Raw genomic sequence first — 25,265 nt, 5'->3', positions numbered from 1 at the left:
AAAGCCTTAAAGTGCGCAGGATGTATAAATGATGGACTTTACAGTAGGCCTGAGGTTGGGAGAACAACCTCCTTTGCCTGATGTTTTTTTAAAGCGTCATAACAGGACCACTGGTCAATTAATTAGATCTAATAATTTTGTGGGGACAAAGTTCTCGAAGGAAGCTGGGGGACTCGTCAAGGTCTACCCATCTACCTATTTTACGTACGCTCGCTATGCAAGCAGCATGATGCAAGCGCTATGCTCGTACGCTCATCTGTCCATCAGTACATCATGGGGGAACGTGTTGACCGTGTCCCATGTGGAAACGCGTGCTTTCACATCGCTTTAATCACCGACGTTTTTTGACATGTGGGCCTTCCTTTAACGTTCGTTTTGGTGCAATGGCAGGCGTGACAGCTGCAGGGAACGGCGAACCAGCCGAGACTACTGTTAGCAAGCCATGTCCTGCCGGCGAAGTTACAACATCGATAGATGTAGTCGCCAAAATAGACAGGGTGCCACAGACTTCTGTAACTGAAGGGAAAGCGGAGGTGTTTTTCCCGAGTTCGCACGATGTGTTTTACAACCCTGTGCAGGAATTTAACAGGGACATGAGGTGAGCTGCTTCAAGCATTTGTTGTTCTAGAGCATAGCTCTCTATTCTTAAAAAAATCATTTGGCACGTACGACCCATGCTGGCGCAAATGGTCCTGAAGACGGAAGTTGCTTTACGCTGGGCAACTGGATCGGAAATTTAAACGACATTTAAAACGTGTATAGGTTTGTGCTTCTAGAAACGTTGGTTTGGGACAGTTACCTACTATAGACGAACACACAGCTCGTTCGCTTTCCTATCTATCCCAGAGGTAACTTTTGAGGTGGATCTTATTTCATACTCCTTCTAAAAGATGCAAGTGGCCGCTTCTTTTGTCCAAATATATACAGCTTTTGTGTAGTGGCCGGAGAATAGCCGAAGTAAACCTGCTGGCGAGGCTGTTGCTGAGCTCTAAACCCTTTGAAGCGGATGGGCGCAGAAGATCCCGGCCAAGCCGAAAACACACTTGCCAGAACATAAAGGAACGCTTCGCCCGTCTTCGTTTCTGTTGTTATGCGCCAGCAGTGGCTCAAGGGAACTAGAATTAGTCCGGCGAAGCCAAGGGCGAAACGAGCTTGATCTCAAGGCTTCGTAGCACGCCTACACAAAACACACAACAACCAAACCAAGACACAAAACAAAGTAATGGGCGTCATTTACACTAACACTCCGAACATTCTAAAAACACGTGGTAAGGGCTAGCAGCAAGCTAAAAGACGCACACGCACACTTGAAGCTATGTTAATGACTCAAATGCTTTGGTAACCAAGCTGTATTGAAGGACCATAATATTGTGCAAAGGAAAATATCTCACGTGGGTATGCCAGACCTAACTTCCTTGCAAGTAGACCCAACTGTTGTGAGACTGGGTCATGAATTCTGAAAGCTTTGCACTAGAATGCTAATAAGTCATCCATGCTAGTAGCAATATTGTCTTCTTTACCATGCCAATGCACTCATATTACTCTCAGCAACATCAGCCGCAGTGAAAAATGGGGTTCCTCAACAGTTTTGTGACCTGAACGGCAGATTCCAAGACCTCATTTTTAACATTTTCTTTTTGATACATAAAGAACTTTGGCATATTTTATCTACCTGCATTTGGAAGACTCCTTTTTTGCATACAGCTTAATACTGATTGTGCAGGGAACACCAAGTAACAGTTTTGATGTATCAAAATTGTAGTTATTTGTTCTTCCAGTGCATATTTGAAAAGTGACACAAAACAGAGTAGTGGGCGGGACAAGGAAGGGAACTAAACAATCTGCTGACTTCTCTCTGGTTGATATCTCATCGCTGTGGTCCCCTTTCTTTTCTACTTTGTGAGGCTGTTGTAGTTAGATGTTAATGCATAATTTGGGCTGTCGCTGACAAAAATAGTGACAGCTGTCACACATCATGTGTGCTTCTGGGCCTGAATGACATTCCATTTTCTCAAGTGCTGCAGGGTGTTCTTTCACATAATGATCCTCGCACTGTATTCCTCAAGCAGGCAGATGGCATTTTCTGTGAATATATTTTAGGGAAGTTTTGATGAGTATATATATTTCTTTGGGGTGCCCATACAAAATAACAGTATTGACAGCCTTTTAGGAGCTTTTTTTCCCTCAAACTTTCCTACAGTTGATTTTTAACCTCATCTTGTTACTTTGTGAGTAGGAGTGTAGCTTTTGGTTTAAAAAAAAAGAAGAAAGAAAAAACTGTAAGCATACACCCAGCTCATTCTTTTCAATTTGGTTTTCATAAAAAAAATGTCAGTAGTCTTCAAATGTATGCCAGAGCTTCCAGGACTACTGGGCACAATTTATGGCCTCTCACGAAACAGGATTAACAAAGCACAGAAGCAAAGGGCATATTAGTACAACAAAATTGTTGGATCGAGTAATGAAGTTATGCATTTTAAGGTATTGCTTCACTGCTTTAAACACACATCAGGTGGAGACCAAGAAGCTCAAGCACATCAACGTTCATCTAATGGCTGAATGCTTTCTGCTTCCAGGTTGCCATTATGATATCAAAGCTGTTACTTGGCTAAAGAATAATGCTTCTGAGGTGCATTTGGAACATTCTTAATTGCAACAAGCTTTCCTCAGCTCAAAATCATGCACAAGCATTATGAGTGTCATAGTCTGGCTTCTGTGGTGGGTAAACAGCACATCCTTCATTGGTATCACCGTGCAGATTGCATTATCGGAGGCCCTCTGGTTCCTTCTGGATCTAAGATGTTATTTTATGCTTATTTTCAGTCTGAAACTTCATTTTTGTGAATACATATTACTTCCACAGTTCCTTCTGTGAGTGAAGGAGTGAGCGGTGTGTCGCAAGCAAAAAATACAGTTCCATTATTCACAAGCGGTTAAGGTATTTCCAACATGAAGGCAACTAGGCAAAAAAGTGATTCCACTTGCTTAAGCAAGGCAAGTGTATGTATTTGGGTGCCTGTAGGCTGCTTTTGTTTGTTTTGAAACTTTTTACATTTTTGCGTTAAAACTCGATCACCTAACTTCCGACCCACAGCTGTGGATCAGTGGCTGTGATGTTTAACTGCAGACCACAAAGGGGCAGGTTCGATCCCAGGTGCAGCAAACATTTGGATCAGGGCAAAAGGCAAAAGCACTCATGTGCTGTGCGATATTAGGGAAAGTTGAAGAATCTGAAGCGGTCTAAATTAATCCGGGGCATCCACTACAGAATCCCTTGTTTGAACATTGTAGCGCTTTTGAAAAACAGACGTCGAAAACAACACTAGACAGTGGAGCGCAAACTATCAACTGAAATTTTATTTCAGAGAACACACATATACATAAAAGCAACACAAAAAACAACAAATCAGCAATGTTGCTAGCCGTGGCCTAGTGGTTAGAGTGCCCGTCTGGGCTGCGGGAGGTGGTTAGTTCGAAACCCACCGCCGAACACCCACCGGTAAAAATGGTTACAAGCGTCCCCCGGCTAAACCCCGCTGCGCCCCCCCTCCCTGGTGAGCCCAAACCCAGTTTCGAACCTTGCAACCTGCAAAGGTGGTTCATGTTTGTCTTGCAAAGGTACTTCCTTTGAGCCTCACCTGCAGTGCTCCCTTTGAGCCTCAGCTGCTTCAGTTCTAGAAACTGCTGGGTCTCATTGATATTTTTTTGCCTCCAGCTTTCTATTCCTCCCTTGCTTATTTTGTTCACTTGTTAATTCCTTCCATCTCCTTTATTTCCTTCCTTCCTTTGTTTTCATCATAACCAGCATTGCAGTTATCCAAGAATTCATCGCCATCAGGAAGGAGGAGCTGGCTGACGATAAGTGTGCCCAGAGCACTGACCCACAAGCATATAAAGCAAGTTCTCTTGGTTTAGTTTTTTTCATGCACTTGTGAAAGATGGCCAGTGTGCAGTGGGACAGAAGAGAAAGACACAAACACTGCCAGTCTTGTTGTTTGTGTCTTCCTCTTCTATCCCTGATTTGTGCTCTGCTTCTACTTTTACTTAAGATGAACCACCAACTAGCCCACACCAAGATTTTTATCGAGTGCATTGTATGCACGACCTGAATGGGTGTGGTCGTTAGAACTATGACGGTTTGCTGAGAAGTTGTGTGCCTGAACGTGACACGGTTGTATAAGAGTGACGAAACTGCAGGACAGTTGTGTCCATGCTTTTCCATGCATCTTTCCCATCTGCGATCTAGGGTACCAACCCATATAAATGACTTCTCTTGGGTCACACCATTCAGCAGCTGCAGCAGCAATGACTTTCTTATCTGTTGAAAATGCCTTTGTTCCTGTGTAGGGTTTTTAAAGCTGCACAGAAAAATTTTTCACTTTCCCCAATGATTAGTTATGCAGTTTGTTTGGTTTTTTATCCCCGCATGTATGTGTATTAGAACTCAACACTGCTTTAGAGGTCTCAGTTGTACTCAACTCCTTACTTGCCACTTTAAATTTAATGGCTGTGCAAATAAGTGAGCACATTATAGCTTCAGAACTTTTGTCTGAGCCATTCGGTGTATGGATAATCGACAGGAAAACATAGCTCGAAAGAATGTGAACAAGAGCCCATCTTTTGTTGTGTGTTTCATCTGGTCCACATTTTTTCTCGCTGTGTCTCTCAGTTAAGATTGCATTTGCTTTAAATTAAAGCCCACATGCATCACAGGCAAACAAAAATACATGCTGAAACCATCTGTACCAGAGCTGCAATGAAGCAGGAGCACCAGGAAGGCACATGTATTAAAAACAATTTTCTACACTCAATACACGTGTGCACGTGATTTTTCAGGTCTTGACACACTTTATTGCATGCATACTTTTGGGTATTGCACTTTGAATGCAAAAGACTTGGAAAAGTTCAGGCTGTATTCACAAGTGTGGATGCAGCCCCGCCACGGTGATTCAGTAATTCAGGCACTTGACTACTGAGCCCCAGGGCACGGGATTGAATCCTGACCGCGGCAGCTACTTCTTGGTGGAGGCGAAAAGCAAGGCGCCCGTATTCTGTGTGATGTCAGCGCATGTTAAAGAGCCCCAGGTGTTCAAAATTTTTGGAGCCTTCTACTGCGGCGTCTCTCATAACCCGAGTCGGTTTGTGATGTTATACCCAAACCAAACAAGTGTGGATGCAGCACCTGAAGAGGTGATTGTGTGGCTGTGTGTGTGAGCATTGACTCTGAAATACAGCAGGAATTGTTCAGTTTCCTTACTTTGCAGGAACAATGGTAGCGAGACTGTATCTGTTACCACAGTGAGTTTGTTGTGGGTGTCAAACATCTAGACTGTTTTTCTTATGGGCGACAGGGGAGCCATGCTTTGATTTGGGGTCCTAGTTGGAGCACTGGAATAGCTTACCTTCTTGGCTTATTGACAGGTGAGCATTCTGGAGGCCCTCGCAGCATCGGGGCTTCGTTCAATACGGTATGCACTTGAGACCGAGAGCATTGGACGGATTATTGCCAACGACTACTCCATGCAAGCTGTTGACAGTATGAAGGCGAACATTGCTCACAACAAGGTCGACCACATTGTTGTGCCAAACCATGGAGAAGCAGCGTGAGTAGCCTTGTGCTGTGGAGCCTCGTTCATCCGTGCCGTGCAACCACGGAAGTTGTTTACATCTGGGCAAAATGGAGCACACATTTTGTTTCACAGTAGTGCAACTTTTGGGCAAAAGACTGCACTGCTTGGTGCATTTCTTTGAAGAAAATGCCAGCATAGGCTTCTCTGTAAATCCATGCACTTCTTTGGAGTCAGTGTAGGAATCAAGATTAGGCATAGGTAGGAACAGCTGTCTTGTCATACAAGTCAAACAGCGTTACTTTGAATTTGAAAAGGGTGCCAGGAGTCGCGAAGGCGGTAAATGAGGTCAAGTCCCAGGTCCTGCGCCAGCTGTGAGTCTCTCCAGAACACGGCGCGAGAGAGAGCCAAGAGCATCGAACACGACACCTCAGAACCTTCGTAGCCATTAAACTTTTCTGTAACACAGCCAGAGCCCGGAGGTCGAATTATGAGACCTCGCTAGAGTTGAAGCTAGGGCTTCAAATTGGCTTGGGAAAGTGCTGTTTTTTGTTGAATGGCGACTAGTGACAGTGAAACATGAAGACTTGTAGGTCTTGTCACAGAGGTGTGTAATGACGATGTAGTGGCATTGGTGATGTTTACACTGAAGAGTTTAAACAGCTTGGATTCTTGCTAGTGAAGCTCATAGAAGCACCTTCTAAAAGGAAAACTTTTCCCAATGTAAACATTGTGATGTCGAATAGACATTGCCCAATGACCAAAATCTTCCACTTTCGCTCTCAAAACTTTTTTTTTTTTCCTCTAGTGATGAGCACTTCACCGTCTGTCTTCTCCTGATTAGGCACACCTCTGTATACAGCCTAGCTTTTCTTCTCCTGTTTTGAGGTCTTTGATGCAGTTCATGTCTTGTCCATTGGTCTAGAAGCGTGCTTTGGCGACATAGGCTGGAAGAGGTCTGTTGCAAACAAAGCACTTTTTTCTATTTTGGTTTCCTAAACTGTCAAACATTTTCACTACCACAGAAGACTGATAAGACTAATCTTAGAATGCAGGTGCATTGCTTGGAATCGAAATATGTGAGTGATGCTTTGAAAATGTGCGGGAGATGGTGCGCAGTATTTTTTTTTTTTTTTCGCTGCAAATATTCCAGGTGTAACCACGTAACTTTGTCATTCATCAAAGTGCATTTGCCTACTCTGGTTCTTTCAACAAAAGAGGACTTGCTTAAAGCTCCTTCTCATTTACCATGTTGTGCAGGTTGCTACCTAGTGTCGCCCATCAATCACTACAGTGGGACTAATCACAGGGTCTATGTATGACCATCTTTTTTTGCAGTTTATCACTCACTCGCTCCACTCTTACTCACTATCGGTCGCTCACACTGAACATTCTCGCATTCCCTTGAGATCTCGGGGGATTTTTTTTTTTTTACTTCTAATGTGTTCTTTCATTGCTTTTTTCAAGAAGTCCTCTGTTTTTATTATAAAGTGTTTCAGAATTGAATGCCTTGTCCTGTATGAGCCCTGGAAGTGTTGGTAAATAAGTAAATAGCCTCTTGGCAGTGTGCATGTGATTCGTTTTGGCAGTTTAATTTCACCGGCTGAAACAGTGACTGCTGTACTTATTGCAGCTTTTTAAGCAGAAGCACGCATGCCATTGGGTGCTATCTTGATTTAGTCGAGGGCACGCATGACTCTGTGCTTTTTATTGTCACGTGACAGGCTTCTGATGCACATGCACAAGACTGAACGATTCGACGTCATTGACCTTGATCCTTATGGCAGCCCGGCTCCATTTCTGGATTCAGCTGTCCAGGCAGTGAAGGACAAAGGTGGATGGTTTTTTTACTTTGAGCTGAGGGACTGCATTGCATTCTCTAAAGCAGTGTGCGAAAGTGAAAAGCACAATGGACAATCAGTGATTTCTGGAGGATGTATTTTGTTCTGGGATGGCATGGATACTTTGATAGCTTTTTCACCGCTAGTGATGTTAAGAAAAACCAGCTGCACTAATTGGCAGTGTTATGCCAAGTGCAGGCTGCTAGCCGTTGGCAGGGCCGAGAGTCAGCTTCCCATAGTTGGGGCCACTACGGTGGTGGCAAAATGTGGAAGGAGCCTTTCTATGCAAATTTCTATGGACTTCGAAAGAATGCTGGATGGTTAGCAATATTCAGGAGCCCCCTATATATGTTGCATCCACAAATCCAAGCCAATGATTGGTCGCAGACATTGGGAGTGTGTGTGGTGCATATTTTTTTTTTTCTTTGTCTGCCCAAAATAGTAGTCAAGGTAGACATGACACAGTGGAGGGTTAGGTAGTGAAGTGTTAACTTACATAATCAGTGTTTTTTTTCTTTGTTTTTTTCTGCGCTTAGATAAATTTGGGCAGCATAAATAATTGTGTTCTGAGGGCAGTGCACGCAAGCACAGCTTTTAAAGGGTTACTATGACAGTGGTGGTGGCCACCGCTAGATGGAACAGTGTCTTCATTCATGAAAGGAAGTCTCCTCTTCCTCCAGGGCTTCTGTTGGTTACGTGTACAGACATGGCCATCCTCTGCGGCAACAGCAGCGAAACGTGTCGCGCCAAGTATGGGGCTGTCTCTCTCAAGACCAAATGCTGCCACGAAATGGTAGGTGTGCACGGTGGTGCAGTTGGCATCTGTGTGGGCTCGGGCTGTAGTCACGCTTAAGTTGGAGCCAGACTTTGAAAATAGTATTCAAGGAGTTTAGTCACACTCAGAAAATTGGAAGAACCACATGGGTAGACGTAAAGGATTTAGGAGCCAGCACTCGAATAAGGACACACACCTTGTCAAAGCAAAGAGACTTGTTGAGAACCAGTCTTAGCATCAGCAAAACTATGCTGACCAGCTGCAGGGACTCTCTAAGACTGTCGTCATACCTATCATTACACGCTGATCAGAGCTGTATAAACAGCTGTGCACCATGCAGCTGCAGCTTGAAAAGGGGAAGGGATTTAGATGAGCACGTACAGTGCTTGGCATATTCGGGGTGGAACAGCAGAGCTAATTGCACCATTTGATAAAAATGCAATTTTTTGCCCCATGATGTAAAGAAAGCATTAAATTGTCCGAAATTGTGCTAACTTTCTCCAAAAAAAGTCGGGAAAGCGCAACTGTTTCTTTAATCCCATATGCGACTACTTTAGGGACGTCTGAACGTTCCATTCGCACCACACTTCAATTAATTTGAGTATTCAATTCATCTAAAGGTGCTAAAATTACGATTTATTTTTTTTTTTTGTATCTCAACTCAAGCGAGCTATCGTGGAGTGCGGACTGCATGCTCTATTTGCAGAATTTTACACTTATAACATTGTTTAGCTCGTTTTTCTTTCATAGTAGAGAACCAGCCTGTGCGTTTATGTTAGGCCTTGTATATAACTAATGCACTGACAGCAGTTGGCAGCCTGTGTAGCTACTAGGTCCTGTCAGGTGAGAAGGCATGGTGCAGCGCCACTCTGCATGTCATGGCATCGGCCTGCGACGCAATCAACTAGTGGCGATGAGTACATTGATAAAGAATGCAAGCAAATGCCAGTGCTTCGGTCACTTTCAGTCAAAGAGACATGGCGGTCGCGGAAAAGTATCTTGGGAAGATTACAGATTGGACAAAGCTGCTGCGCTCATGCACTGCTGTGGTTATTTCACAGTGACTGCTGTCACCCTGTACTATGTATTTTATTTTATTATAGAACTCATTTGGCTCAAAAGGGACAAAAAATACGGGTGACAAAAACTTCATAGCCAGCCCCACGTGATTGCATCTCACGCAGTAGGACTCGAGTGCTGCATCTTGCAGCATAGTTTTTACCATTCAGGGAATTGGGAACAGTAGGGGTTAGTTAATTTTTTTGTTGTGATCCATTTGGACAGTAAACAATTTTTGTGGTTCTTTTGGTTTGTCATTACTCTCTTAACCAATCAGGGAATTGGGGTTAATTTTTGCATTTAATTCATTCTAGTGGGTGGCACTCTGTGATTTGTCCTCCTTAGTCATGTAACCTCTCTGACATCATGACTTGTCATTACCAATGTGGAAATTTCATCTTTGATGGCTGCGGGGCTTTGGTGTGATGGGAAATGCAACGCTATTATATTAAAACATTTTACTCTCTTTTACAATTAACACATGCCTTTTAACCGAATTTGTCTTTTGAGTGAAAATGCCCCTTTTAATTGCTCCTGCATGCTCAGGTTTTTAAAACAATCAAATGCATTAAACAAACCATTAATGTGAACAAGTTTAGACCATTTAACACTAGAGACATCCTAACCCGATGTTTAGCACATGATAGCCTTAGTTGCTTATGTGCAGTGACACTGGTTTCTTCAGCGCAGACAGAGCAGTGCATGGAAAAGCTGCGTGCTGACTAAAACTGTGCAAGAAAAATGTGACCTTGGAGCAAAAATATGCACCAATTTTGGCAGTGGAACGAAAACAACCTTTCACCATTATGGCTCTCAGTGTATAGTCCACGTTTACGGGCAGCACACGTCACCTTTGCTCACATGGTTGCGTATTCAACTTGGTCGCTTTTGGTGGAGAGAGAGAGAGAAAACTTTTAATGAGCATATAATCAGTAAAAATTCGCAGGAGCTGGGTAGTCGGTGCCCCTAGTCCAGGGCTCCGCTGGCAGCAGCTGACTTGCGGACTAGCTGGATAATCCAGGCTTGCTGGTCCAGGTTTTCCAGGCTCCAGGTTTTGGTGGAGCATCGCTGTACCGGTCGAAGGCATACGGCCTTTGGTTTCTCCAAAAATGCTATCCTCTATTTGTGTATCATTATTCTGTTCCGTGGTTCAGGAGTCGCCTTATGTGAGTTGGCGGGCTCATTTGCAGGCACTGCGGATAGTGCTACAAAGCATCGAGTCGCACGCCAACCGCTACGGCCGCTACACAGTGCCCTTGCTAGCACTCAGTGTGGATTTCTACGTCCGGGTGTTTGTGCGGGTGTACACGGGCCCTGCAATTGTCAAGCGTTCTACAAGGTGTGGCACTCCTTCGTCTTTGCTTATCTGAGTGTGCACGGTGTGAGGGAGGAAACAGTAGCTTTAATTTCAGCTGTACTATGCACGACCACATAAGGTTCCATTACTGTTGACCGTGACCTTTTGGTGCGTGGGATACTTTTGGAATGAGTGTGTCATTTTTAGTAAGCGTGCTGTTTGCAGTACCTCGTATAAGGTGGAATAGTTTGTTCTGAAAAGTAGTCTGACTAGTTCTTGTTTAAATGCTGTCATTTAGCCAGAAGGTTCTCTCTTCTGGTGCTATACCAGCAGTCACTTGATTACTTCTTGGCTGGTTGAGAAGTAACATATTGGTGAAGTTTTGCAGTGACAGTTTTATTGGGAGGTTTACAGTGATGCCCTCACTTATTGCACCGGCCTAATTTTGACTGCGTTTCCTTAAATCAACGACGTGCTCACAAGCATAGGGGATACTTGCGGGCAGGGAAAGTATCGTTTGCGCTGTCATATGCTACGATGTGCAGTTCACTTGTCGTGTCATTTGAGAACTGTGTTTTATGTAGGGCTGCCTAGTTTGAACAGTTGTATGAGTGAGCAAAATTAACGCAGTTCAAACTAGGGACATCCAGACCGAAAGAGGCCCCGTGGTCCCTTTTGGAAGTCAATGGCGTCGTAGCCTAGCCACTGGGATGCCCAGTGCCATAGCCAGGTTCTAACCTGGGCCCCCTGGCTCAGTAGGGGAGCGTCCTAACTATTGAGCCACCGCAAGGTGCGCAACAAACTGTCGTGACGAATGGCAGTTTACACTTGCAAAATGAGATGATGGTGGTGTCACATGTGTTTCTTTGTCCACCCTTTTTTTAGTTTACAAAAGCTCGATTTGCAATGACAGTGGTGGTGCTGTTGTTAAAATGTGGCAGCCTGGCGACACAGGCCAAGTCGAGTTTGTCCCTTCATAACAGTGTGTTTTCCCCTACCTGAGCAAAATTGTAACGTGTGTGTGTGCAGCAAGCTTGGCCTGGTGTACCAGTGCAGCGGCTGTGAAACGTTCACCCTACAGCCCCTGGGGCGCTGTGCTGAGAAGGGGAACAGGTAGGTGTACCATTTTTCTTAGCTCCTGTTTCGTCTATGCATGGGTGGCCTAGTATCTTTGAGCAGTAATACTGGAGTTCATAAGTGACTGTCGTCAGAGCCTTCACTGTGTACCTCTCTGGGGACAGTGCTAATACATGCTTATTTGCGCTGCCAGTTGGGGTGGCTCCGGAAGGTGGCATTCCTGGATAAAAATGAGCCTCACACTGTAACAGCGCGTGCATTTTTTATTACTGTGGTGATGTCAGCACTTCTTGAGACAAGGAAGTCAGCAGTGAAGAAGCTCATTCTGAAAAGCAGGCGTATTCTAGCAGTCTGTTAGTTAAAAAAAAAAAAAGAGCACAACCTGACGTTTTCAGTCTGTTGCCGAAACAGTGCCCTGGAGGCCGCCCTTCTTCGTGTCACCATGAGAGCCTGCTACCAATCTTGCGCACATTGAGCGAGGGGTAGTCGGAGGTGGGAGGCGAGTGGCAGAGTTGCTTCATTCGTTACTGTGGGCAGGCTTTGAATTCCCCCTTGTCAGTGCAGCCCTCTGGGCTGATTGGAAGGTGGCTTAGGGAGGTGGCGACTGAAACAGGTGCACATCTGGCAGGGCACTGTGAGGCGACGCCGGACTCCCCTGTGAGTGTCAGTCGTAATAGTTTTTCAGGCTGCTTGAAAGAATGTCCAGCTGCCTGTCCCACTGTACCTGCACACCTGGTAGCCCACCCAATACCGAATTTGCGGTTTTCTTTCAAGGAATTTTTCTAAAGGCAAAAGCCTTGTGTGCCCCATTAGCAGTGCAACTTGGCGTTGTCACCGCCATTGTTGCCGAAAATGTGGTCCCGAAATCTGTAGGTCAAACAGTGCTGTGGCATCATGACCTCAGAGACAAATCGACAACATGTAATAAAATACGAAAGGGCCTTTTAAGGCAAAAGCCTTCCTTGGCTCATGGGCTGCAAAATTGTTCGCACAAACTGACACTTAAAAAAAATGTCTCCACCGGACATAGAAGCATCTCTCCCTTCCTCCGATCTCCAGCTAAGCACACAAACCGCTACTGCATGCCGGGCTTGTGAGAAACCGATCGTAATTCTTCTCGTGTAGTGGGAGGATGATAGTAGCAATGACAATGACGACGCAGTTAGCGATAACGATAATTATGATAAGCATTGGTAATGACACTGCAGTTAGTGAGTTAGTGATAATGATGGTAGTAGCAATGACAATGAAAGTGAATTTAGTTGTTAATGGTGATGCTAGCGGTAGTAATAATGCAGTTAGTGAAGACTGCCCTATAAAGTGGCTTTCACCATTTTCACTCTTTAAGTGCAGTCCAGTAGTTTTTGGCTCACAACATCACAGGTCAAAACCAGGTCCAGAATATTTAGATTGACACCAAATTGCTCAGGAAGCTTCCTGTAGCAAAAGGAAAGTGATTCAACTGAAAGGAAAGTTTGGTTAATTTGGATAGGGTGGGAATCGAACCCAGGACCCTCGGATTTTGAAAGAGGTGTGCTACTCTCAGGCCAGAAAGGCTCATTGGTCCAAGTTGAATAAAGGCTGACATAGCGGTATGCAATGCCATCAGTAGTTGCGATAGATAGCGACTGTGAAAAAATAAATTTAAAAACAAAACTTATGACGAGACATTCATGCTTTTGCCTTCATAGCACATAAGCAGCCTTAAGTGTCTTCCATTACTTTTATTTTTGTTATTCTTTGCATTTGTCTTAAATTCTCAGCTACAGGATATCACTGAAAGAATAATGTTTGTAATCAGTAGACTGTTTTTTCAGTGATATTTTTAAAATGTCTTGTAATGGAGCACAGTTTCGGCAGAGGTCTCATTCAGTGTATTTTGCAGTCTGAATGAAGAATGAGAAAGGGTGTGCAGTAATATGCGCAGGTGGCTGCCAAACATTTTTGTTATGGCTGATATGTTGCCAATTACATTTGGAGGGACACATGGAAGAGGTGGATAGTTGTGAATGATGAGATTTATAGAACAGACAGTCTTGAAACTTTATGCTTCAAGCTAAACAATGAAAGCAGGAAGGTTAGCTTGAAAGGTTTTATTAAGTAATACTGTTAGGGTCTGTTGGCACTGTTATTGGCAGCAGATATGGGAGTGGTGTGACCAAGAGAGGTTTTGATGTAAGTTAATGCCTAGACATTTTTGTGAGGGAACAGAGCAGGTAGCTGATCCAAAACTAATGTAACTAGGAGACTCATAAGAGTGCCTTTGATAATGATGTTTTATTAGCATTCATAGTCAATAACTACTTGTTGCACGATGCCTTAATATGATGTAAATTATTCTATAATGCAGTGGTGTCATTACTGTTCTGGATAGGGTGATAGATTGCACGGTCGGCTATGGATAAATGAATCCCAGAAGCTATGTTATTTGACACTTCCTTAATGTAGCTTATGAAATGTAGGGGTCCGATGATAGTGACTTGAAACACTGTGGAAATGATGAATGCTTGTTAGTGCAGGTAGTGCAGACTGTTTGCTATCGATTGGTAAGGGAGGAATAGAGCCAGTTCAGAATTGAAGAGTGAATATTTTGAAATCAAATATCTGTGCAGAACTTTATCAAGTACTATCGTGTAGTCAGTGAAGACTTAAGTCCACAGATATGTTAACATCAAGGCAGGAACTTAAGTCGGTAATAAATACTAGGATTTCACAAGATAGTCCTCTCAGAAAGCCACACTGATCGAACTGCTGCTGAATCCACCATGCTGTATTCACACCCTTTTGTGGCTTGTGGTATGGTGCCTTCTTTTTATTCATGGACACATTGTGAATGTTTGTTAGAGATCTGTTCCAACTCACTCGAGATGCTTCTGACTGTTTGTTTGGTGCGCCAGCTTCAAGTGCAGCCCTGCTGTTGGACCACCCGTGGGCCTGGGGTGCTCACATTGTGGCCACAAGCACCACGTGAGTGCCATGGTTTCTTGGGGCTTCTTGCATGCAGCCGACGAATGGCAAGGCATCAAAGGCAGCTGTAAGCATCAACAGATCCTGTCTTGTCTTAGTGGAGCGCTTCGTGCCATTCAGTAATTGGGATCAAGACAAGTCTGAGCTTGCATGTATAAATTTCATTTCTCCCCCAAATCTTGTCAACGGACCCTCTGCAAAATGTGCACACTTGGCAGTAGCTTGCCAGTGTTACTTAACGAGGTACTATTACTGATAACGGCAGAGATTGAAGGGACGCTGTGAAGTATTTGTTAGACATATCTGATAGTTTGGCATTTTATGGCTTCGTTGTCACTTGTTCGGCAGCAAACAATGCATTTATTGTTGAGAGATTTCGATTCAAAGCTGGAGAGATTTTCCTCTGCCTTTTTTTTTTTTTTTTTTTTCACTGATGTGGAAATCATCGAAAAGGGACGTAAACCATGACTTAAATGTGGACTCCACGATTGCTGGCTGTGAGTGGTGCAGTCTATCAACAACCGAAATCAAAGCTGCCTCCGACCGAACCTCGGAGGGATCAGTTGTCGGCTGTCGTTTTGCTTGTATCAGCCTTGTTGTGGATCCCAGTCACAACAGTGAAGTTCTCACGGCAAACTCCGGACTGCACGTCAGCAATCTCAGCCTCATGGAGCATGCGATGTTTTTGAGAGGCGAGGCGGCTGAACTAGATGTATAGCCAGTGAGCAGCAACTGTAGTTACCAATGTGGAAGCTGTCATCGCCAAAGCCACCATCACAACTGATGAGTGGACACTGCTATGCACACGCATTTTAAATAGTTGCAAGGAATGAAAAATGCACTCTGACAGAAGAAAAAAAGAAAAGGGAACACAGGGCCAGTTTTTGCGCAATTTTTTCTGTCTCCTTTGATGGTTTAGTTCTTTTATGAACTAGCCAAGCTGTTATACGTTCAACATTCCTCGAGTGTTTGCTCCTATGAGCGGCTCAGCCGAAAGTGAATTACTGCTGTCACTGCTCCGCAGTCTGCATGTAAGCTAAATGACACATTATGCCATCAATCGATGCATCATATAGCTTTGTATGTCACACGAATTACATGTCCTGAGATGAGATGGGTGTTTCTGTGTAACTCAATACTTATTGAAGATGTGGAACATCGATGACGTCCCCTAATAGCTGGCAAAAAGATTCAGCATGCTTACAGGGCAACCGGTTTGCTACGGTAGCAATTTACACCTAAACAAAAATGCACACTTCAAGAAAGCCCAGTTACTGTTATGCTAAGCAAGCAGGCTAAAATATTGCATTCAGTTTATGGGCTTGCTGTGGCTTAGTGATTATCTTACTCGCGTGCGGCTCCGTAGGCCAGTGGCTTGAATGCTATCTAGTTACTTTTTTTTTTTTGTCTTCAGATATTTTTCTTAAATATGCTCATAGTATGTTACAACTGTGAACATTTTTCCAGCCTTCTTTTTTCTTCTAGCACTTAAGGTCACCAAGTAATACAGGACGGCCATCCTGTATGGCAGCTTTATCTACGTAGTTCAGTGCCAATCCATTGTTTACAGTTATACCAAACTTTGTATAAATTTAACACTGGAATTTTTGGGAACTTCACCGAGAAGCACTTGTAGGGATGTTTCTATCTTCTCCTCTGCTCTGCTTTTGTAAGTAAAAGCATATCCAAACTGAAACTATGTGCATAACCTCACAGCTATGCAATGAAACCACTGAAACCGAAACACTGAAACAGAGCTGGGCTTTTAGGGTTTCACCAAGTACAGGTTTTCTTTGGCTTCCAACATTTAGGCTTTCTCTTTTCCATCTCCTCTGCGTGGTAAAAAGGGCACTAGCAATTTTGAAACAAAACCTACTTAAATATTCTTGATGCCCACTTGCCAGCTACCAAGAGGTGTGGTTAACTATGATGCTTGTAATTTTGAGAATGGGCTTTGGATGCAATACCTGTACTTCAGCTCTTTCCCTTTTCTACTTTACGAGAACTTTTTCTTCAGTAAGCTTTGTCTTTTTTGTGCCTGTGTGCCTGCCAGTGTTTGCTGCTGCTATCATGCTGAATTTCATTCCTTCATCCTTCCTGTACATCTTGCATGTTCAGATTGGGGGCCCCATATGGATCAACCCACTGCACGATGTCAGCTTTGTTCGGCGACTCATTGCCCGTGTCTCTTCAAGCCCCGAGCTGTATGGAACCTCCAAGCGGATGCTGGGCATTCTGCACATGCTTACTGAGGTGAGGGACCACTTTTTTCTCTCTCCTCTTGGCCTGAACAAGCCAGTTGTCTTCGAGCTTACTCTACAGTGATATCTCAATGGCCGCAGTGGAGGACATGGCCAAGCTTCTATGGCTCCCCGGGTTCTTAGCTGAGGCACACACTGGGTTGTCTTGTGGTACAGAAAGATGGCCAGACATCTCCTTACAAACTGACATCAAAAGCCTGTTATCGGAGAGTCTGGAATGGTCAATTTTTTTATTTTTTTTGATGTCAGGAACTGCAGGTTCCACTGTACTTCATCCTGGACCGACTGGCATCCACCGTTCGTGTCTCAACACCGAGCATGCTTCAGTTCAGGTTCGTTTGCTGCCGCACTTTGCTTTACTAAGGACACAAGCTCAAAGTGTGGTGCCCAGATGTCTTTGGTTGCCACCAGGTCAGCTCTGCTGAATGCTGGCCACCAGGTGTCCCTGTCGCACGCCTGCAAGAACTCTGTGAAGACTGACGCACCGATGGAGTTTGTCTGGGACATCATTCGCACTTGGGTGAGCCCCTTTCTGCTGCCCGCTGCCTGCCCAAGAGTGCTTTGTGGAAGTGTGTGTCTTTCCGTGTTGCACAGAAACTACAAAATCCATCTCCGAAGCCGCTGGAACCTGGCTCACCAGGGGAAGGCATCATGAAGACAGAGCCCAGGTATGTTGTTCACTCGTGTGCGAGAAACAGTGCAAAGCTGCTACCGGGCTGTGCTCCCTGGGAATGTGCAGGTCCTCGGTGAGCTTTGCCATCCACCCTCAAGCGAACCCATCATCACGGGAGCAGCAGCTGCTTAGGTACCAAGTGAACCCGGAGCCCTGTTGGGGTCCCAAGACAAGGGCCAAGACCAGGTGAGAAATTGAACCATGCATTCGTTTGGTGGTAGTTGAGAGATTTGGTTGTACTAAAATAAAGCCAAGGTTAAGCACCCTAACAGATCATTGTTGCAAGACTGCGACCATTTGCACAAACCTAAAAAAAAAAAAATACTTTTTTGCCCTAACTTAGCTGTGTACGCCCTTATACCATGGCTTCAGTTTTTAGGGGAAACGGGGCTCTTGAGATATTTTGCTTTATTTTTGAACTAAACGCAATGAAAATGCACAGTCTTAATCAGATTTTACACTGATTTTAGATATGTTATCACATTATTATGTTATGTCAGTTAGTTTTCACGGTATTAGACATTTCAACTCCATTCTTTGCAAAAAACAATAGAACAAAAAAGAAATACCCTGATCAGGAAACTGTTATTAGCATGTGGCTAGATAGTACAGGTACAGGCTAGGTAGTGTATACAGTTCAAGGAATACAATCTACGAAGTATATTTTGATTAAGCTAGTATTATTTATTTTACTACTTGCTGAAATTCAATGTAGGGAGAACTGGTTGAGGAGCAGTTTAAGGGTGCGCAAAAAATGTGGAAGCGCAAATTGAGAAATCTTTCCAACGTTGTATACTTTAATCGCATTGCAGCATGCTGTAATAAAAATTATTCCTTGACCTCCTCTAAATGCAAAGGCATCCTTTTTGTAAACTAGCATAGTCAAAAATTTGTGTTTTGAAAAAACAGGAAAAATTTAATAGAAGCAAGATTCATTGAGCTTTTCTTGCTTTTTGGAAGCAGAATGAATGACCCAGGGAGTGAATAAATTCATACGTTCATAAATATGGTGGAGATTGGTTGTAAATTTGAAAAATGTTATTTTCAGAAGTTTTTTTTCTTAACGATTCTTTTTTCAAGAGCCCTGTCTCATTTCTTTGCTCGTTTTCTTTTTTTTTTTTTTTCTCTTTTAAAATTTTGTGCTATTGCTCTTCTTTTGCCAAACTTTACTTCCTCAGCAGAAGCCGGTTCTTCAGTAGGCTGGGGTTTTCTTTCCCCATTTAATATTTGTGCTGGTGAAGATCTCATTTTTCCTGCTGTCCATGCATTTGATTCATTGAATTATTCAGGCATATGAATACAGCTAGCAATTTAGAGTCATGTTTCCTTTTTTTGCTGATAGTGATGTGGAGGGCCTTACAAACCACCGAGCTGGAAAAGATGTTGACAGGATGTAGAGTGAGGTCTACGGAGGAAACTTCCCCTGTACCAAGATGTTGACACGACATATTCCTTATCTTAAGTCTGCTTTGATCCAATACCTTCAGAACACCTTCTATCTCCCTGATATAGGAAGAACTAAGCTTCTATCGCAATGGCGCTAGAACAGGGCTGGTCTCTAAAATGTGTTTTTTTTTATGACTGGAGCTCTGCTAACTTTCCTGGGAGGCTGTTTCTTTCCATAAATCACAGTTGTTAGTCCAGCCATTGTGTGTGCCTTGTCTCTTCTCTGTCCTCTGTCTTTTGAATGTTATTTTTTTTTCTCCAATTTCAAGACCTCATTATTTCACATATCCTGGGGATGTACAGTAAAAACACCGAACTTGCCTCGTAAAGAACACTCATACGAGCAGCGGGAGGTGGCGCTGGCCAGAGAGGCCTTTGGGCGTCCAAATGATCTTTCTCCTTTAATTTGCCATTCAGCACTTTGTGAGCACAATTCCCTCCACAGTTTGGTGCAGTGTTCTCCCTCCATTCTGGCATCAAGGTCACCCGCAGTACGCCAACAATGGGAACTAAGAGCTTTACATGCATGAAAAGAGAATGTGGCTTCTTACGCAAAATTTTGTGCAAAGCGCATGAATCCTTTATTTTGGCAAACTGGGGGCCCTGATTATTAGTTTTGGCTACCGGCATTAAAGCAACCTGAGAGCGTGGGCACATCTTGTGCAGCCTGTGGGCAGACAAGGAGGTCGAGAAGAGTCGGCGACTACAGGGCAAGCGGAAGCTCACGGACGGCGTGTCTGCTGCAGCCAAGAGGCCTCTGGCTGAGGTGAGCCATTTTGCATAGCACCCACGTTTATTTGCCAGCAGCTAGGCCTCTGCACCGTTCTCTTTGCTGTGGGCAACAGAGAAACTGGTTTGCTTTGCTTTAGTTCATGGTTTTTAATGCCCCAAAGCAACTCAGGCTGTGAGGGGTGCCGTAGTGGAGGGCTCCGGAGTAATTTTGATCACCTGGGGTTCTTTGACGTGCACCGACATTGCATAGACAGAGAAACCGTCCGTGCAATTTGCATTCTCTTTTCTTGAACATATTGACTCCAATATTCACTCAGAACATATTTTAAAACTTTTTCCTGGTAGACCATTAAAGTAGGCTGGAAATGCTGGCATGCAGTAGGGCTTCCAGTTTAGCTCACTACTTAAATCTGCTTCGTGACTTAGAAACACTGTTATAGCAGTTACCCTAAGCTGCGAGTTCGGTCTAGCCTTGCCACATGGTGCTGAGCATGCCAAGTGTTGTGTTCTACTTGAACGCCTATGAACTGGACACTCACCAAAATGCTACAGAAGCATCCAAGAAGCAAGCATGGCAAGAATGCAGAGTGGCTGCTGTCTCGTTTCGTTAGCAGTCCGTGGACAGTCCATTTGAACCAAGTGTGGTGCAGCAGTCACTCATGGAAAGAGTGCAACTCATTGAGCACATTTGCTATGCCTACACAATATACAGGGACTCTGGAAATGCCGCCCCCTCCCCAATTTTCCCACTTTCTGATCGTTCGCATTAAAATCTACCATGAGACTTTAACAAGCACGTATATTGTAGGGGATTATAAATGTAGAGAAATGTTTTCTAAATGAGCTAGTTAGGACCACAGCCAGTTTTAAAGCTCGTTCGTTGCATAAACTAAAGCAATACTGTCACATAGTGGTGAAATGAATAAATGCCAAAGGCAACAGACGAAGAGACTGGTGTGACATTGAAAAGAACTCTTTACTGGGTTAACTTGCACCCGCAAAAGAATTAAGCAACTCTGCAGTGGCAATAGCAGCAAGCATGCTCAGTGGTCATAAAACTGTGAATGTCCGTTGCACTCCGCTGTATCGGTGTATCGGCGTCTATACAAAGTGGCCAAAGCAAACTACGACAGTCTGGAACAGTGTGTGAGCAGTCATGCTTTGCTGCAATCATTCATCTCGGCTCATCTCGCGCTACCGTGAAAACGATAAAGCGTCAAGCACGTTGTCTTGGCAACACTGAGCATGAACACAAAGTGCTAAGTCTTCGCGGTACTTTTTTTATCATTCTGCAAAGTGATAAGGCTGTTGACAACAACGAATAAAAATTACAACTGTAAATGGCAGTACTGTCCCAGCAGAAAGTTTCGACTCACTGATCACAGTTCATGAGCACAGCACGATCAGCGGGACTAAAACATACTCATGAACTGTGGGACATTTTGCTTTATATTCCACGTCTACTAAAAGCATCTTTTGAGTGTTTCATTTCTTTGCACAACGTTTCATTCACTGGTCGTTATTGTAGCATAATATATTGTGTGAGCATTTATCTGTGTTTTATATACTGGGCAGCACATATTTCTGGAATAATCTGTTTTGTATTTTGTTGGTTTGGCTTTATAATTTCCTAGTTCATTCAAGTTAAGCATCATAGTAGAAATAGTGAGCATGGCAGCCACAACAAAAAACAAGAAAAATAGCCCTTGCGTTTTTAATTCTTTGTATTTGGGTAACTGCATATGAGGATATGCCCTCTCGTGTCTACACTAAAAAACATTAAAAATAACATCGAAAAAGCGAAGGGGTTGGTGTTCATCGCATCGAAGTAAAGTTTTTTCGCCTGGATGGCACTGCTACTAAGCAAAAGCAACTCACGACCACAAGGCACCAAGATTCTTCTTCGTGTGTGTATGTTTGTGCGTGTGTGTGTGTAGAGGGGGCAGCCTCCTCTTTTCTTTTTTTCGCTTCTTTGAATTCCTGTGCATTCATTACTTGAGCAGTTAAAAATGAATAAAAATAATGTATAGCTATGCCTGCACTGCCCACACAAGACACACATGAGAAGTGCACAGGAGTTCATGTGCAGCTTGAAAAGCTTGTGAATGTAATTGTCCTAGCACAGCTGCAAAATATTACGTACACTCTAGAAGCGCTGGTCCCCCACACTAGCATACAAAATGTTTTTGGAAAAAAAAAAATTCTCTTTTTGTGGATAATTTGCATTTCTTGTGTGCTCACTGACCTAAGCTGGCATACCGAGTTACAGGTCGTGTGTGTGAAGCAGTGTTTATTTCAAACTGTCAGCCAAATCATCATTGCTTTGGAGCTCCAAATCATATCCCAGTACATACACATATCTGCCTTAACTCTGGTTCAAGATAACTTTTGGAGGTGCGATGTCTGCCAGTAAGGTAATCTCCCGGCTTCTTTTATTGCAGGCTGCTTGCTTCTGCTAGTCATTGTGTCATCTGTATCATCCAGATTTTCAGCGCAATATATCTCTATATGATCCACCAGGCAACTGGTGTAATTCTTTTTATATGTGTTGTCACAAGTGAGTTTTCATTATCTCTAGGGCGCTGAATGGTAATATCTCTGCTGCAATCAGGAAAACTGTATAGAAGAATGCCACTCTTGCAAAAGTCCTTACATGGATGTATATGGTACTAGTAGTGTGTCTGCACTTTGCACTTTTCTTGTGATTTCCTCTCCTTCTCTTCACCCTGCAATTTTTTTCTTTTCTGTTCATTTCAATGGACTTGCTACCGAGAGTGACAACACGCAGATTTCAACAACCAGTGGCCAGGTGTGCCACAGGTTAGACAAGCACCTTACCCACTTGCTGTTGCTATGAGCTTGCTTACAGCAAGCAGCGTGACTGGTGCAGTATGTGTGAGCGGGTTTTTCTGAAGCTGGAAACATGCACGAGTCCCACACTGTTGACTTTGTCTGCAGGCTGCGGACGAAGGCTGCCAACCAGCGGAAGACGATGCCCTTCACGCAGAAGACACATGCGGGCAAGCGGATCACGCACGGGACAAATCCAGTGGGAATGCTAGTAAAGAAGCCTAGCTGTTTCCTGTCTACGCCTCCTCACAAATGCACAGGGGGAACTGGCTGTTCAGTTGTGCGGACATTTCCCGTGGCTACTCCCAACCTGGTCCTTGTGTGTGCTCATCCACAGCCCCTGCTGGAGCTGTAAGCACAGTGTGTGTGTGTGTGCGCGCATAGATAGTAAGCATATTCTGCAGCTCTGGCTGCGCCTTCTCTCAGGTGAGTGGCCACTGCTGTGCTGCATGCCGCTGCCTGTGGTGATGCAGTCCAGGTGGGGGCGCAATTATCAGATTTGCTTTCGTTTATCAGCAGTGCTGAATAGCTGTGCATTGCTCACAACACAGTGAACAGGCACGCGTGGCCATGCATATCTGCACAGAAGCAGTCTGTGGGCCCAGTTGATGTCGGCAATTCGTGCCGTGCCAGATGTTGAACACGGGCAGGAGGGCACCATCGATATAATGTTCCATTTGGGGCGCATCCCCCAGTGGAAACTGCTGTGTGCACACGATGACCGACCTGGATGAGTGCCTTGACTGCGCATCCCTGTTTAGTTAATGCCCGCCCTATCTTTCGTGGGCACAACTCCACTCTTGTTAAAGAAGAAAGCTGATTGTATGCTCACTTCTGAGGACATCACATTTACACTGGACAGCTCTAAAGAGGAACTGCATCAAAAGTGGGACAATCTGATTTAATATTTCCTGCTTGCTTGCACTTTTTGCAGTTTTACTCTTCCAGAGTCTAATGGGACACAGGGGCACTCAGCTTTAAGGAACGTGTTTTTAGTTTATTGAATTCTGTGCTGACAAAGGGTCTTTGTTATGTGTAGAGCCATGCTTGCCATGGTGAAAATACCGTGTAATGCAGCCATGTTACAGTGCCAACGAGACAAGCAGGCGCTTTGGCAACAGTGGCAACTTGCGTGCTTGCCAATAATTAGGATCGGAATAGCCACGGCTCCCAGCTACTCTCTATGCGCAACTGGGGAATTTGCACACATTAAGCACTTGCATTACCACAAACAGTACTGGACAATGCAATCATCCATGCAACTGCAGGCACTTCAGGAATGTCTAGTGTGCATGTGCAAGGAAATTGCTCATGTGATAAACTGAAAGCGACTATAGGTCATGGACCAGTGGTAATAAAAATAATCACAATCACAGCATAGGTTTGTTGCATTATTGTGACTTATCACAAGTCGAGTGGCTCCTATAGTCTGTAGCCGATGACTGTTCGTTGGTATACTTACTAATGGCTGCTCAGAGTCATTTGGCGACCCCTAATGCATCCAGCTGTGACACGGAAGGATGGTGGTTTGATTCGTGGTGTGGACAGGATTTTTTTCCTAAAGTGTCGGTTCACGGCGACACGCTTTGATGACACACTCTGATGACACCACTCCCGAGATAAGAAATGCTTCTGCATGAAAACCAGAGCCGAAACTGCAGTAAGGCAACAGCTTTTCGACTAAATGACCAATTCCCCTAGATATTAGATCAACACCGTTTCTACTTCGAGTTATTGATCAGTTCGCTCTCGCCCTACCATCTGATATGTTGACCGTCCTGGTTAGCTCAGTTGGTAAAACAACTGCCCCAGAAAAGTGGTGGTCCCGGGTTCGAACCCCGGACAAGGATGAATTTTTCTTTAACTATGAAGCTTCTGAGAAAGCTGTATAGCTTTTCTTTGTAGCCGTATGGCGGCGTTTGGGTGGATGTCAACGATTAACTACTCCGTTGTTACGAGCTGTATACACTCTCGCATGATAGCTTTCCCATAGGCATGCCATTCCTTGATGGCTAGTGTATTGTGATGCAGGACTTTGCAGTGCAGAACAAGCTGTAATTTCACATAACGCGATTAAAACCGGCATATTTTAACATGATAGCATTAATTGCCCCCATTCACCAAAAATCCGGCATCGACAGCCACCTGCCGACGCTGGCAATGGCAGGCGGTAGCTGGTAGCTGACACGGCCGAGCACTGACTGGAGGTATGGTTGCCTGACATTGTTTAGCAGGAGCTGCCACTCTGGCTGCTCCTTTCACGTGAGCAGATATATCAGAATCGCCTGCCAGGGCCCTTGCATTCATATTACCCCTAGGCCACATAGGAACATCCATACAACTTGGTTAGAGTGGGGCCTTATATGTGCGCTGGTAAGGTAAGGTAAGGTTTAAGGGTATTCTACCCTTAAAGGCGGAGCTTTAGTGTCTACTACAATTTTTATTGACACTGCTCTGTACTATGACTGGTTCTTTTAGTTAAGCAGTAGCATCATCTTGGCACTGAGGCTTTTAAAGTTCAGTGTATTCTGAATATGGCAGAATCTCTCAGAATTGCAAGAAAAATTTGATGTTGAAACATGGAAATTGCATTCCCATAGGCCGTTTTACTGTTGACGAGACTTATTTATGGCCACTTACCATCGCTCGGTGCTTGTGGTGTATCCCAAGTGACAGACAGTTGTGGATTCGGCCATGTGTGGTCAATACGTAGTGCTCAA

General features: G+C 44.2%; 1 protein-coding gene across 1 annotated transcript; it reads left to right on the top strand.

Moving 5' to 3' along the window:
- The first annotated feature begins 169 nt into the window (after positions 1–169).
- Positions 170–22,775, top strand: Trm1 (tRNA methyltransferase 1). Its single transcript, XM_084604357.1, has 15 exons — positions 170–598; positions 3,806–3,896; positions 5,422–5,603; positions 7,292–7,401; positions 8,089–8,201; positions 10,433–10,581; positions 11,569–11,652; positions 14,514–14,583; positions 16,702–16,836; positions 17,094–17,176; positions 17,256–17,364; positions 17,439–17,512; positions 17,584–17,703; positions 19,630–19,729; positions 22,654–22,775. The coding sequence occupies exons 1-15, from the start codon at positions 300–302 to the stop codon at positions 22,768–22,770; spliced, it is 1,836 nt and encodes a 611-aa protein (XP_084460483.1). The 5' UTR covers positions 170–299; the 3' UTR covers positions 22,771–22,775.
- The last annotated feature ends 2,490 nt before the right edge of the window (positions 22,776–25,265 follow it).

This window comes from Amblyomma maculatum, chromosome 5 (genome assembly GCF_055883805.1).
Source record: "Amblyomma maculatum isolate TAMU_Amacu chromosome 5, ASM5588380v1, whole genome shotgun sequence".
Taxonomy (NCBI): Eukaryota; Metazoa; Arthropoda; class Arachnida; order Ixodida; family Ixodidae; genus Amblyomma; species Amblyomma maculatum.
Note: the sequence above shows the minus strand (reverse complement) of the source record. Positions and strands in the feature narration are given on the sequence as shown.

Coding starts and splice junctions, on each gene's coding strand:
- Trm1 (XM_084604357.1), top strand. CDS start 300: ATGTGGAAACGCGTGCTTTCACATCGCTTTAATCACCGACGTTTTTTG. Junction 11,653..14,513: donor TGTGCTGAGAAGGGGAACAG/GTAGGTGTACCA, acceptor TTGGTGCGCCAG/CTTCAAGTGCAGCCCTGCTG. Junction 16,837..17,093: donor TTCTGCACATGCTTACTGAG/GTGAGGGACCAC, acceptor TTTTGATGTCAG/GAACTGCAGGTTCCACTGTA.